At 42.8% G+C, this 16,528-nt stretch overlaps 1 protein-coding gene across 2 annotated transcripts in view; it reads right to left on the reverse strand.

Moving 5' to 3' along the window:
* The window catches only part of LOC149280618 (transmembrane protein 135), a 136,206-nt gene that overhangs the window by 87,310 nt on the left and 32,368 nt on the right, over positions 1 to 16,528 (reverse strand). For both annotated transcript variants that reach the window (XM_089500319.1, XM_089500318.1), the window contains exon 4: positions 15,658 to 15,691. In XM_089500319.1, the coding sequence (XP_089356445.1) occupies positions 15,658 to 15,691 (34 nt within the window). The remainder of the gene's footprint in view (positions 1 to 15,657; positions 15,692 to 16,528) is intronic.

Here is a 16,528-nt window from a genome sequence, read left to right on the forward strand (position 1 = left end):
AAACCATCACCGCGTCCCAACTAGGGCTGCAACTAACGATTACCGTATTTGCTCGATTATAAGACGAGGTTTTTTCCAGAGCAAATGCTCTGAAAAATACCCCTCGTCTTATAATCAGGGTCGTCTTATAATCAGACCTCTAATAGGTCTGATTATGAGACTAAGATCCAGATCCACCGCAGCGATGCAGAGGACCTGGATCCTCCTGTGTTAACCCCCCCCCCAACTTACCGGTGCTTCTGAGTCCCCGGTGCTTAGTCCGGGCTGCGTGTAGAGCTCTACGCGATATAGTCGCGTAGAGCTCTACACGATACAATTGCGTAGAGCTCTACACGCTGCCCGGACTAAGCACTGGGGACTCAGAAGCACCGGTAAGTTGGAGGGGGGGGGGCATAACACAGGAGGATGCAGGGGACCTGCATCCTCCTGTGTTATTCCCCCTCCAACTTACCGGTGCTTCTGAGTCCCCGGTGCTTAGTCCGGGCAGCGTGTAGAGCTCTACGCGATTCGCGTGGAGCTCTACATGCTGCCCGGACTAAGCACCTGGGGCTCAGATGCAGGGGACCTGGACCCTCCTGTGTTATGCGCCCCCCCCCAACTCAGAAGCACCGGTAAGTTTGGAGGAGGGAGGGGGAGTGTTAAATGAGGGGTGTAAGGCATTTCTGGAGGCAGAGTGCTCTGTGAAATGCCTTTTAACCCCTTTAATGCCACTCTGCCTCCTGAAATGCCTTAAACCTCCCTATATGCCACTCTTCCCCATAATATGCCTTTTAACCCTCTAAGTGCCAGAGTGGCATATAGGGTTAAAAGGCATATCATGGGGCACAGTGGCATATAGGGTTAAAAGGCATATTATGGGGCACTGTGGCATTTAGAGGGTTAAAAGGCATATCATGGGGCACAGTGGCATATAGGGGATATAAGGCACTTCTGGGGCAGATGTGCATAACTGGGGGGCAGGTTGGAAAATAGAAGGAAATAAAACCAAAATATTTTTCTCAAGCATAGCTTTTATTAAAAAAAGTGTTTAAATGAATTAACATTTACTGGTAAAACTTTTTTCCTATAGGGTCGTCTTATATTCAGGCTTTTTCTTTTTTTCCTAAATTAATATTAAGATTTGGGGGGTCGTCTTATAATCAGGGTCATCTTATAATCGAGCAAATACGGTATTTTAATAATCGATTAGTTGGCCGATTATTTTTTCGATTAATCGATTAATCGGATAAAAAAAAAATATGCAAATTTTTAGTTTATTTAAAATAATTTAATGAACTGGATGTTAAAAAACAACTTAAAATTTACATTAACATTCTTATTTTGTTATGATGTAATAAAAAAAACAATATTTTCAAAGTACAAAAACCCAAACACAATATTTATGAAACAAAATAACCCCAAACATTCTGAAAAGAGGTGGACTATTACTGTTCAAGAAACTTTGCCCCAGCCCTGGCACTTTGCACCCAGCACTTTGCACCCAGCACTTTGCCCCACCCCTGGCACTTTGCACCCGGCACTTTGCACCCAGCCCTGGCACTTTGCACTCAGCACTTTGCCCCAGCCCTGGCACTTTGCACCCAGCACTTTGCACCCAGCCCTGGCACTTTGCACCCAGAACTTTGCACCCAGCCCTGGCACTTTGCACCCAGCACTCAGCACTTTGCACCCAGCCCTGGCACTTTGCACCCAGCACTTTGCCCCACCCCTGGCACTTTGCACCCAGCACTTTGCACCCGGCACTTTGCACCCAGCCCTGGCACTTTGCACTCAGCACTTTGCCCCCAGCCCTGGCACTTTGCACCCAGCCCTGGCACTTTGCACCCAGCCCTGGCACTTTGCACCCAGCACTGTGCCCCTGCACCCAGCCCTGCCCCCACACTCACACCCTGCACCCACACTCACACTCTGCCCTGCACCCAGTCTCCCACTCTGCCCTGCACCCCCACCCTGCCCTGCACCCAGTCTCCTGCCCCCACACTCACACCCTGCCCTGCATCCCCACCCCCACTCTGCACTCAGTCTCCTACCCTGGCCTGCCCCCCCACCCCCACTCTGCCCTGCATCCCCTGAAACCCCACCCCCACCCCCGCGAATCGCTCTGTGCGAATGGAGCCACTCGCACAGAGCGAACCGCTCTGTGCGAACGGAGCCACTCGCACAGAGCGATTCGCACAGACATGAAGAATACTTACCTCCGGAACGCGTCACATCCGTCACGGAACTAAAAGAAGGCGGAGAGTGCAGTAGCGGAAGCGGGGAACGCTCGCGGAGGTAAGTAAAAGGAGCCAACAACGAATCGATCACTCGATTAATCGATAACGGAAATCGTCGACAACGATTTCCGTTATCGATTATTATCGATTTTATCGATTCGTTGTTTCAGCCCTAGTCCCAACCATCACCGCGTCCCAACCATCACCGCGTCCCAACCATCACCGTGTCCCAACCATCACCGCGTCCCAACCATCACCGTGTCCAAACCATCACCGTGTCCCAACCATCACCGTGTCCCAACCATCACCGTGTCCAAACCATCACCGTGTCCCAACCATCACCGTGTCCCAACCATCACCGTGTCCCAACCATCACCGTGTCCCAACCATCACCGTGTCCCAACCATCACCGTGTCCAAACCATCACCGTGTCCCAACCATCACCGTGTCCCAACCATCACAGTATCCCAGCATAATGGGAATGTCATGAATATATTTGTGACTTGAAAACGTAGCGCCATCTTCTAGACTGTAAGCTTGTGAGCCGAGCCCTCTTCACCTAATGTATCGGTTTCTCTCAGTCTATCAATTCTAGTTTCAGCAGACCCTTTGAATGCATGGACTGTAAGAAGCACCGCAGGAATTGTTGGCGCTTTATAAATAAAAAAGATATTAACAGTTCAGTAGAGCCTCAGTACAGCCCGTGTAGAGGAACACAAACTAATTTCTACCATGAAAAAAAAATAATGGTTGAAGAAAAATCTGGAAATCATAAATTCACACACTTAGTGGAGGTTAACGTGCAGTCATGACAATTAAAATGAGATATTGCCTCTTCCATGAGGATTTCAAAACTCAGCACCACAGCGGTCATTAGAAATCTAGATCCCTGAACTTTTCAAGATTCTGAGGGTGTTCATGTACAATTAACGCTTTATTTCAGACTCATACATTCCTCGCCAGGCTAGTTTAATTAAAGCTAATTCCATTATACTAATGCATGCCCTGGGGCCAAGGATATGGGGTAATGGGGCATTTATCAGCAAATTGGCCTTCACAGTTTCCTCATTAAAAAAAAAAAACCCCCTAAAAAAAAAATATTTAGGTTAAAAGAAAGATGTCACAACCTAAAGTAAAAGCAAAGACATTTGAAGTGAAGAATAGTATTCATATTTCAGGAGGGGAATATATATGCATCTTATAGCTTCCAATGGCAATGTTTCCACGTGGTTTCAATTGATAGTTTAATCAGAATGTGGAAGTGATTAGTCCGACATATGAAACCGAAGTAGCAATAAAAAAAAAATTATCACAAACAAGACAGCAGACGCAAATGATTCTGTGTTTATAGCTGGGTGGGCCTTCTGGACCATGCGGCAGCTAATAGATTCCAGAGAACCAAAAAACTAATTGAATCGGATAAACTTTATCTGCTTTATAGACCCTGGAAAACTGTGATAATTATAAGATACATAAATGCCCACACACACACATACACACACATCTAATTCACAAGTATAATTAAAAACAATGTGCTTAAGCTAACAACACACAAACAATGATAATCCTCCATGCCTTTATTGAACACACTCATTAAACATCCACAGAGCTGGTGGAAAAAGCAAGTGAACCCTTGGATTTAATAACTGGTGAAACCTCTTTTGGCAGCAGTAGCCTCAAACAAAAAGCAGTAGCCTCAAACAAACGCTTCCATTAGCTGCGGATCAGACCCAGCAACGTTCAGGAGGATTTTACAGAACTGCTTAAGCTCGGGCATATTCCTAGGATGTCTGGTGTGAACGGCTCTATTGGAGTCTTGATGTTTAGGGTCATTCTCCTTCTGTATCACCCAATAGGGTGATGGACAGCCACCCTGACATTATACTGAGGCAGCAAAGTAGTCCCAAATCACAATGCTCCCTCCACCATACTTCACAGTTGGGATGATGTTTTCATGTGGGTATGTTTTTTTTTTTTTTTGTGGGTATGTGATTTTTAATTTTTTTTTGTGGGTATGTGATTTTTTTTTGTTTTTGTGGGTATGTGATTTTTTATTTTTTTTTGTGGGTATGTGATTTTTTTTTTTTTTGTGGGTATGTGATTTTTTTATTTTTTTTTTGAAGCCCGAGGTGCGTGCTTCTTTGGTGCCGCATCTGTGCTCCGAAGAGGCAGCAGAAGCCCACTACGAAACTGGGTCCCCACAAGGGGAACCCAGACAAATCCCTCCCCCCCCCATGGGAGGGTCGGATCTTGGGACTCTCCCCGAAGGGTGAGACCCCATTGCCGTGGGGCACTCCCGAAGGAAGTAACCCCTTTAGGCTTCACCGCCAGAAGGCAGCGTCCAAAACAAAAGTGCCAAATCGAAAAGCAAAAGGTGAAACGTGGCCTCGCATAAGGGTTTGGTGACCGTGAAAAACCAAGAAAATTAATTGGCACACGTGCTTTCACACATTGTGATATATAAATAATAAAAATAAATAAGGGCAGGCCATAACTGACCTAGCCAAGTTCAAAAATAAATTTCACTCCATGCCCTGATGGTGCTATGGAGGAAGTGCAGGATCCGCCTGTGCAAAAATGTGCATTCACTCGTGAAGCTTATAGGGCCCAACGTTTTATCAACTATTTCAGAGAGCAGCTAAGGGAATTCTCCCACAATTCAGTGACTCTGTATAAAATTCTACTGCTTTCCTCCTGTGGGATAATAACTCCCCAAAAAGCGGATCGCTTTAAGTCGGCAAACACATGCAACACCGCGCAGTCGACGCTCTACGGACACGAGAAAGAGCTGCTTGTTTCAGATACAAGGTTTGCCCGAAGTGATTGCCATTAAAGAGTCAGTCCCCGCTGCCTTTTGCCTGGGGGCTTGGAACTTTATGGGACCCCTCCAACAATGTCCTCATTTAAGAATAGCATATGTTTTGTTTGTTTTTTGCACAGTGAGACCTTTGTGTTCTACGCTGCAAACGTATAGCTCCGTCCATAAGAGGCTCGTTTGCCTGGCCATACGTGAACGTGGATTTCATTTTAATCCCAAAAACATTAATTAGGTTGTGAATTTTACATCTGCAGACAGCCTCGTCTTCCTGCTGGGATCCGAGGGACCTGCTCGGAGTAACAGCTGGAGTATGTACAGCGGCAGCGGTGTCACTTTAGTGACAGGCTGTTAACAAATATTGTGAAATTAGAGACGTCTGCCCAAAGTAGGCTCCCCGACTAAACAGGCAAGTTATTTTTTTTACTGCCTTTTTCTTGTACATGTGAAGAAAAAAAAAAGATATGTTTGAGTGAAAGAGCATAGTCATCTATTACATCATACCGGAGGATCGAGAAGACATACAAACAGTGTGCGGACAGATCCTTGTACTGTAACGGTCAAGGATAGAGTAAAAGGATAAGATATAAGAGAACATATAGAGAAGGCAATCTCTCATGTTCTTTATAAAGGGGTTCCAGTGTTTGAGGTAGACCTTCACCGAGCACATTTTTAAAGGAGCAGTTGCCTCATGTCCAGAATTACTTTAGGGGCCCAAGCTAGCTGTCTCTTGGGCCCCCTGAACAGCTGCTAGGAAGAGAGGCATGCGCAACCAACTTGCAGACCCCTCCATTAGCTGCCCCCTGGCATCAGGCGGTTCATAGACCCTATAGGAGAAATCCATGGTGTAGAGGTGTGTGCAGTCTCCACCACAGAAGGAGCGACCAGGGAGCAGATACCACTGGGCTAGGGGCACTGGGGGAAGCCCTACCGATAGAAGACCATGACGCAAATACGTCTGTATATTACAAATCCACATTACCGTACGATACAGCTGTCAAACGCACCATTGGGAGCAGCAGTATCTGACATTGCTTGTCATACATTGGGGGATGTACATAAAAAAGTAAATTTTTAGCAAAGTCTAATATTTCAGGTGTCCAAACCAAGATGGAAGGGTAGAGCCACATCAAGAGGGTCCACGGCCACCTACCCTACCCAAAGAGCCACCACCTGGTGCTCAGCTTCAGAGCACAAGGAACCCACGTGGGAGCTACAAGCCTGGGGTAACAAGATCTCCCCAATCAGCCCATGATCCACACTGCCTGCAAAAGTGGGACAGCTGTATGGGACTTTAATACAGAAAATGAGACTGTTGGGAGGTACGTAAGCTGCCTTATCTAAGCATGATCCAGGCATCAGGAACATTCCACCACTTGCTGTCTTAATAAACGTCCTACACTTTGCGTCAGAATAATGCTTAATAGTTAAGGCATCTTGATGTGGAGTCAGGCTATTAAACGGTATCTGGGTGGTATGTTGTCTTTATAAAAATGGGACCCAATTCATGAAAATAAACGGTGCTTTGACATGACTGAAGGGGATGCAGCATTGTAGAGAATATTCTATTTCTTAACCAATATCCGTAGTCAAATAACTGGGGGAGAGTCTATGAAGGCAAACAAAGGGGATATAATTTCTTCAAGTAAAGACCACCATCCTGTAATCCTGTTATCCTGTAAAAATAACTTTTTTTTTCTATCTCTGGTAATTAGTGGATCTGTCACTATTACCAAAAAAAGTAAGAAAAGAGGGGGACCTCCCACAAGAATCCATTCTAGATAGTAATCAATGTACAAAAAAAAAAAAAAAAAACAACGAGAGAGAAAAGTATGTAAAACATGTGAAAATGTCTCCTCTCCTTATGAAAGATGATGTTAAAGAGTGGGTAGATTTTTCCACCCCAGCAGGTCTTCTGTCAAGCTGACATTTACAAGCTGTGGATGGCTGTCCTCCCTCGCGTTCTAAGCTGATTAGAGACACACGGATCAGGTCGCAGACTTCATTCCATGGGTTCCCACCAAATACCACTAAGATGACCCAGAGTTCTTGCCGATTGCACAAGCGAATAATGTTTCCCTAAGCGCCGGCAAATTAAAAGGCCTGTTCCCACGCGGCTGACCCTGGATGGACGCATGCTGGCCGGCTTCACCGGTAAACAACATCAGCGCTAACCATTCGGACCGTCTGCACATTCTTCTGATATAAAGACTCAAATCTTAATCAGTCGTTGGTCTCGTCTTACATTCAGGACCACCTGTGCTGGGAGGCTGTTCCGCTTTACATAGTGCCGTCATTTTTTGCAGTGCATATATAACAATTTGGAATTAGAGGACCCTGCTCAAAAGAGCTTACAATCTAGAAGATACGCTCACATTTTTAATTATAAAAAAAATTAATAAAAAATAAAACTAAAAGCTATGATATGACCGCTGAGACTTGTAATTAAGTCAAAAGACGTCGTGGGATAGGCAAAGATAACTTTTTCTACAATCTTGGATGGTAAAAGCAGTAGTTTGTTCCCATCTCCGTAATGTGCCATTTACCTGTTCCGATAAGGCTCTATCGGGGTAATTTGATAATCAGCGTGGACGCGGATTTATTACGGCTTTATATAGGAAAGCTGTGTACTGTTTTTGGCTGTGAAATTACTTGCAGATTTCAAACTAATCTAATCCAGTACTGGATTCTGGAGAAGGGTCAAGACGGGGGCAAAAAAACGGGGAAAATCAACAGGGGACGTGAGAAATTAGGGAGATGGCTACAGAGGACAGAGAACCGGAGCCTCCGGTGATCCGTGTGCGTTTGCCTAATTAATGCATGAAAGTAATTGCTCGTTAGCAGTGTTTCTGGCTTTGTGACCGAGGACACTGAACACCATATGAACACACAGGTCATACGCAACGGGGCATGTAGGAAATACGGAATACAATGCTCTGGATATTAAGCCGATCCCATGTGTACCAGGCGTGTACCCGCAGAGGCAAGAACAATATACACTAAATGCCCAAATCTACGTGGACCCATATCCTAATTTCTGAGGTTTGATGTTTCAGCCGCACTCATTGCTAACAGGCGTTTAAAATCAAGCCCATAGGCAGCCGTCTCCATAGACAGACATCGGCAGTGGAACGGTTGGAATGAAGAGCTGCGACTTTAAACATGGCCGACTTTGCCACAAGTCAGTTTATGAAATTCCTTCCCCAATCCACTGTAAGGACTATTACTGTGACGTGGAGGCATCTAGAAGTCATAGGGGCCGCTAGGTGCTGAAGCAAGTATAAAAAAAAAAAATAAAAAAAAAAAAATCACCTGTCCTCACTAGCCTCACTCACTACAGAGATCCAAACTACCTCTGGAAGACACACCAGCGCAGGCACCGTGCGTCGGGAGCTTCTTGAAATGGGTTTCTATGGCCGAGCAGCTGCACACAAGCTGAAGATCACTATGCGCAGCACCAAGTGTCGGCGGGAGCGGTGTAAAGTTTGATGGGTGAGTCTGGGTTTGGCGGATGTCAGGAGAACGTTACCTATCGCAATGCATGGTGCCTGCTGTAAAGTTTGGTGGTCTGGGGTTGCTTTTCAGGGTTTGGGCCCTTTAGATCCAGTGAAGGGTAATGTTAATGCTTTAACATGCAAAGAGTGAGCACAGATTCCCACAGGCACTCTCTCTTCCCATAAGAGGGGAGGCTGTTATGGCTGCAAAGGGGCCAACTCCATATTAATGCCCATGGTTCTGGAATGGGATGTCCAACAAGCCCATACATGTGATGGTCAGGTGTCCGCGTACTTTTGGCCATACAGTGCAGGGGAACGTGCGAGCCGCTCTGTTAACTACTGGCCTTGGTCTACATCTTTTCGGGACACTCTTCTCTGAACTTGCTCCGCATATGCAGTAATGGCCAAGAACAAGCGCAAAAAGAAGCAGACCACTGGCGAAAAGGAGACACAGAAGATGAATGGGATAACATAGCGTCACACACACCCAAAATATACTGAATCCGGCGTGATTTAAAGGGACACCTCAGCCATGATATGGACTCTAATGCCTATGAAAGCTTAGTTCACTAACTTTTTATGGGAGATTCAGCTCCAGCTCAGCTAACGCTGTCGGTGGTCTAACGAGACCTCCCCATGCACATCCAGCAGTCCCATAGACTGCAGGCAGTCAATCAGTATCGAGAGTAATCAGACCATGGAAGAAGCAGCTCGCTGCAGCTTCCACCTAATAAAACCTTTGCGTTTCATGAAGACAACCCTTCACACATTACGGTCTAGGGGGTGTTACAATATATTTTTTTTAAAATGTTAAAAAAGGATCAAATCCTACTTATTTTTTTTTCTTTACTTATTATAAGAAAAGAAGAGAACTATTTGCCAAGGCCAATAATTTCTAATTCATCTAAGTGGGTCTCACAAGGGTCATTCTACGCTAGCTGTGGCTCTTTAATCTTCCCCTCTAAACCTCACGCAGACTTTCCAATTAAAAACTGAAAGCTTTTAAAGAGGAAAATAATTGATTAAAGTAAATAAATTAAAACACTCCAGTTTGGTTACAGTGAGTATTCTCCTGGGGAAACCATAACGAGAGACTCTAAGACCAGATTTTGTTCTTGAGCCAGAGTAAATACTTATAAATCAGACAAGGAGTGAAAATGTCTCACAGGCCAAAAAAAAAAAAAAAAAACCTTAAAAAAAATAAAACAAAAATCACTATTTAGATTTCCAAAAGGTCTTTCGCTCCTGGCAGCGTTGGCGGGTGCGGGGTGGGTTGGGAGGCAGAGTCTACAGAAGGTAATCCAAAGCCGGTTTTAGGAAAACATTAACGTTGTAAGGAAGGCGATAAAATTAGGCAGACACAAAAAAAAAATCTCATCTATCATCACCGTCTGACAAATGGGTGTCATTGCCTGCTTCTCATTAAGCTAAAAGGTACAGGCTCTTTGGAGTGCTTAATCATCTGGAAATCATCCTTCTAACCAAAAGATGATGATGTATTACTCCAGTGAAACGAAGCAGTGAAAGTCTCTGGAGTGAGAAGCGCAGACAAAAAAAAAAGTATTTTTTTGACATATTTGCTAATTCCTTTTTAAAAGGGACACCCCAGCCATCACACGCACTCCGATACATAAGATAGCTGAGAGGTCCCTTTAAATTGAAGTGATGCACTCCTTGCAAGTACAGCAGAACCCCCTATACGCATTTGCCCCTTTTCCCAATCCCACAGCCATCGTTCCCATTGATTCAAATGAAATTCCTGCTACTGATTGGCTGTTACACGCAGCCAATCGGTGGTGAGGACCACTGGATCGCAGTCCAACTTTTACAAAATTAACGAATGCATTTGAAAGTTCTCATAAAGTCGTCCTTTAATACGCATTCTACTTTGGCGAGTCTGCCAGGGACATCATACTGCCGCACGAAACAAGAAGTAACCAATGAAGTGCGGCATCCCAATTCTTTATCAATGAAAAGAGGGACATGTTTGCGACTCCTGGAAGACGACATATCTTTAGGCATGATTACGTGTCTCATGACGTGTGACCCATACGGGTGACATCAGGCAGAAAAAGTGGAAGGTTTTGGGGAAGGTTGATAATTTTTTAAACGTAACCAATAAGAAATCAAGGCAAGGGACTGCACGATGTCAGATTTATTATTATTTATCGGTTTATACAGCAACATCATATTCCGCAGCAATTTACAATGGACTAAAGTAAAAAAAAATAAAAAAAATAAGCCCGGTTAGATTATTACTGACAGACGCCATAATCAAACAAACACGACGTCCGAGGTTTGTGTAAATCCACTCGGATGAAAAACAATCTGCTGTACTTTTATTAGCTCGGCTACTTTGTTACTGAAGAATAGAAAGACCTGAGCTTTTATTGGGCGACACCGGGGGGTCTGGAATACGGGAGACGTTTAATACTTCGGTGGGTAATATGTCCTGTTGGGGTCGCTAATTCAGAGGGATCTGGGAGCAGGGGGCCGCAGTCATAGAGAAAATACAATAAATGTTCAAATTTCACCTCGATTTTTCCCACTGCCGTGAAATAATTTAGGGGTCTTTCTGGAATGCAAAGGAGAATCTACAGGGTCCCGAACTGGCACTGTAGTGTTGTTTATTAATAATAATAATAATTTTATTTATTAAGCGCCAATAATTTCCGCAGCACAGGGCTTAAAATCTTAAAAGACAAAGTAGAGAATGTTTTCCCAGCTAGTGCCAAAACTCCTGCCCTGAAGTGATGGATTAGGCTTCCCCGAGGCCCCCGTGTGCCAAAACCAATTAGCCATGTCAAGCCACAGAACGCGGCGGCCGGGAACCTTCTCCGATTGGGGCTGCGTTTGTTACAAAAGAAGGACATTAGCAGAGTTCAGCCTCACACGACTAGCGATTGGAGAGTCGGCCATTTAAATGATTTATCCAAATCGGTGACAATGACTCAAAGTCTTGTCCTCTAATGAATCTTCCAGACTGAAAATAATTAACCATAATTCACATGTAAAGTGGAAAGATTTAATGAAATTACATGAAAATATCATTCATTTCCCAAGGCACTTTAATTGATGGGTAGAGGATCTCGTAGAACGCTCCGGAAGCAGAAAACCCTAGCGGTTCCATTTGTAATTGTTGACAGTAATGCAATTAGGGCTGCGTTTCTTACAAAAGAACCCAATGTTTGAAACCCGAGGACAAAAAAAATGTCCGGGCGGAAGATTAATTTACTAAACAAGAACGCTGAACCAATAATGAATGTCTTTGTCTTACATACAAAACAAAAAACTAGCATTGTCCTCACATGTGATAAACGCTTAAAAGTTTTACATTTTCAGATTAGATTTGTAATTCACATATAAAAAATATTTCTTATTTATTATTATTATCTATCGTTTTACAATAAGTGTACAAAGTGTAGAAAGGTTATAATTAGTATATAACATAACAAGATGACATACAGAGTGAGCAGGGCCCTGTTTAAAAGAGCTTAATAATAAAAAAATATTTTTTTTTTTAAATAGTATTTTTATCATTAAAGCTCGCAAGCAGCGCCTTCTTTACCCGATGTATCGGTTTGTCCTCGTCTAGTTTTGTCAGACTCTTTGAATATACGTATTGTAAGAAGTGTTGCGTAAATTGTTTATAGTGACAATTATATGAATATTAATTATAACAATAGTAATAAAAATAATTACAATAGTAATTATGTCATCTTCCAGGCCTCCCCACCTAAGCCTCAACATGTGGCGTGGTGGGCCTATAACTTCAATAGCGGTCACAGATATCAAACTAAAAATTAATGAGAAGAAGATACCCCGGCATTTTTTCTCGGGCCATTTTGACACTTTTTAGGAGGCCATAGCGTATCTATTTCAGTAACTTGATGTTTTTGATTTTTGTACAGTGCTGCAGAATACGAGGGTGCTACATTTGTTAATCGAAACCTGTTAGAGTTCCCCGTGCACAGCAATCGGGGGGGTCATGACATAGGGAACACGTCATCAGTCCTCCAGAGTCAGATTTTTGCGACGTATCCCCCTCTGTCATTGATCGCAAAGGGGTTAAACGGCTGTTGGCACATTTGCCATTTTATTATTTTATTCTTTCCTCTGAATGTTTAATCCCCTAAACAAAAAACTTTTAAGAAGCTTATTGCAGTTCCGAAGGCAACAACCTATCAGAGCCTGCCTTTGCATCACAGAACAACTAATTGGTCCGGACTAAAAACATGAATGGGATTTTTTTTTGGATTAAAGAATTATTTCTAGAAAGGGTTTGCGCATTCAAGGGTATTAAGAATGTTGTTTCTTTGGCTGTAAAAGTATTACATTCAGCAGGGTAGCTGGAACACCTTTAAAACGGGACAAAGTCTTCCCCCCTGCTACACCACCTGTTATTTTACAGTTTGGTACAAGAGACCTTTGGCCCTAAAAACACAGACGTTTCACTCTAGAGTGATCTAAAATAAAACTTTAAAAAATAATGAATATTTTTATTATGTTACTACATTTGAAAAACTGGTGGGCTACAGCCACCCTTCATAACATGGAATATGTATTCCATTTTATTTATTACATATCGTAGAATTCATTTTCTTTTTTTACATGTAAATAGGATAGACCAATTCTTCTTGTTTCCTCGGATGACATTAAGGAAGTCCATCTTGTGTTGGTAAAAAGTTTCAAGCACCCAACAGGTGTGATTCCGTTAAAGAATACTTGATTGTAACCGCAAGGAGACAGTCACGGAATGCCCTACAGTTTGGGGTAAGTATCGGCATCTGTTCAGAATATCCAACTGTGCCCTTGGAATGAAAGCGCTTGCCAGCAATTTAAGTGTCAATATATACAACAATATTTGGATGTCCAGTTGACGATGCCATCTGTCCCCCCCCCCCCCGTTAACCGCGTGTCTCAATTTATATGTCAGGTTCTTGGGATAATCACTAATGATCCAGACGGAACAGGAGAGTTTGACAGCTACAGCTCTATACAACAAGACATCGCCAACAAGATCATTAAGTTAACATAAAGGTAATAGACATTCTACAAAACAGATCTAGAGATACAATCCATGTGAAGTTTATTCACCAAAACCATGAGCTGTGTATCTCCTGCTCGATTCTTTTTTAGAACCAACCAATTTATCAATATGTTATGAAGTGGCACCATCCAGGCTTACCCTGTATAATGCATTAATAAATCAGTGAGATGATCTCTACCATATTGACCAATCTGGGTAAGCTTCGCCCTTCATTTAGCAGAAGCTTGTTGGGCTTGATCATTCACAATCCAGAGTGAAGCTGGTGGGTTGGAAAGGTCAAATCTCACGCAAAGATCTGAATAAGCTTCTGTATGTATAAGTGCTTATAGATATATAGCGTAGGAGGTGAGTCGGCCATGCCAGCGAACCTGCCGGGTCTTGGGTTGAGTCAAAGATACCCCTCAGATATGCAAACTCCTCACCAACATCCTTCCAGAAGCCACCTCGCAATCTTCCCGCCTTACGATGAGCTGGGCTGAGCCAGGCTTAAGGCTCAAGCCTGAATTTTTTAAGATAACAGTAAAAGCAGGAACTGAATCCGTGAGCGGAACGTCACGGCAAGTAGAAGAACCCCAAGAAAGCTGAAACTAAACTAAACTTTAATTGTCCTCTGCTAAAATTCTATTGGACCAGGACAAGCATTCAAAGTTAGTGAATCTCCTCAAACAAGTGTAATCCCTGACCAAAGCCTTCCACAGGCATTTAGACATCCAGAAGAACCCTCTCTGAAACAAGCAGGATTAAAACCAGCCTGCATTTGAGGTGCGGGGGTAACGAGGGGCAGTCTTTGTGCCCCCACATTTTCTCAGCAAGGTTCTCCCGCATGGTTAAAAGGTTATGTTCGAGGCTCCTTTTAGGCTACGGTTAGATTTGTCTTTTGGGGCTCTGGGCATGAACCCTAAATAGGACACAGAAAACAATTAAATCCGAACTAAGGCTCTTCCCCTAACCCTGATGCGAAAAATAGATATCATTAAACACACAGCACTCCACTTCGCATACCCCGCTAAAGGCCTTTTTGTTATTTTCTTTTTGATTTTCATACGCATGCTTGATTAAAATGTTTCTTCTATAATTTCAAAGTCGGTTACTCTATTTTTATCTGTTATCGGATGCGAAGATCTAGCGGCTTACCTGCGATGAATGGAATCAGGTGATATAAGGGTTGAATGATTCCGGCCCTATTGGCTCTCCGATGGGAAATTCCTATAGACTTTGTATATATACGCAGCCCACACAGAGGCAGAAATTTGGGGTTTTTTTAGCAGTAATCTGAGTATGTGCAGAATTTCAAACATTTCCGGGAGTTTTCAAACAAGAATCGTCACCTTCATGGCTTTTAACATAACTAAAGTGATTTATTTACACCGTCTGCAGCTTGTGCTTATTATTTTAAAATCTGTAGTTTTTAAGATATTACGGTAAGTTTAAAAATAAAGGACCGGTTGGTGACAAAAGGTGGAATTTTCTAACCCGCTCCCTGTCCGCATGGTGGCTTTTTAATAAATATATATTGTCTGCTTGTAGCAACATCTTTTATTCATGAAGATCTTTCAAACTAAAAACTTGTTTTTGGGGGGCGGGGGAGGGGCTCTTTATTTTTTTTATGTTTCTTGGTGCCGGTGTCCTATTCCCCGTGTAGACTAAGTGGCTGGTAGGCAGATCAATTTTCTTAAAGAAACTCCTGAACTGTCATGTCCTTGTCCTTTAACACTGATGGATCGAGTTGACGATGTAGAAAAGCCCACTCTTATCAAATAAGCACAATAAAACCCGGATAATATGGAATAATTTTATCTTTTTTTTTTATTTTTTATTTATTTATTATTATTATTTTTTTTAAAGTAAACCTGGTTTCTGTACTTTTCATGGGATCTTCCCTTTAGAATTTTCTTTTTTCTTTTTCTTACTCTGCACATGGTACAGGCATTAATAATAATATAATAACAATAATAAAAAAAACACACGACAAATGCCAGTAGTCAATAAAAATTTAGATTCAATTTCTAAATTATTTCTCATGTTTGAGGGAAAGTCATGGGGAACTTTTTTTTTTTACATAACAAAGTCATCTCTTACCTGGTTGGCCATATAAATAGTCAGCAAACCCCTCCTGCGGAGAAAAAAATACATCATAAGGACAGGTGATGGAAAATATACATCGTAACATTTAGTTTAGGCTGAAAAAAGACCAAATTCCATCAAGTTCAACCCTTTTATCAATTAACTCTTGTCGGAAGAAGCGGCCGCACACTGCAGGGCGCGGCGATATCAGTAGGTATGCGGTCTTCTCGCCCACCGGCCCACCAGGTCATCCGCTCAGTGCGTCAGGCGGACAGCAAACGATACGTTACCAACCAACAAGAGGGGCAATTTGAAGGGTTTGCTAGAGGGGCTTTACTAAGACTTTGTGAGCTTTTGACATCTGCAAGAACCATTTCTAAGACAAAATTTAGTTTGTGAACACATTATTTGCCGTTCTCATGCATATTATTGTAACTGTAATTTACAGCTGAGATGCCCTTGTACTCAGAAAACCTTCAGAGGGACAACAGGAGAGGACGGGGGGGGGGACCCAAAAGGGGCCTTTCTTGAAGTGCGCTTTGGCCCTTTCTATAGGAGCTCACAGGATGATCCCGTAACGCTATGACATCATAGTACTGTTACACTACCAAATATTTCCTGGATTCACTTCTCTGTTCCTCACAGCTGCTAAATTGTAACAAATTCAGTGGATTTCTTTGTAATAATAATAATAATAATAGTGTAATACACCACCATTTTTGGATCTGGAAAACTTTTATACCTATACATTTTACACGTTAATATTTTCAACAGGCAAACATTTTAAAACCCGGGTCTTGGAATGAAAGAATAGTAGAAATCTTCAATGATTATTGTTCATCATGGGTACAAGGAGTTAATAAAACTGGTGATTCAAGCACGTTAT

This window comes from Sceloporus occidentalis, unplaced genomic scaffold (genome assembly GCF_023333645.1).
Source record: "Sceloporus occidentalis isolate IW3139 unplaced genomic scaffold, rSceOcc1.0.p SCAF_151, whole genome shotgun sequence".
Lineage (NCBI taxonomy): Eukaryota > Metazoa > Chordata > Lepidosauria > Squamata > Phrynosomatidae > Sceloporus > Sceloporus occidentalis.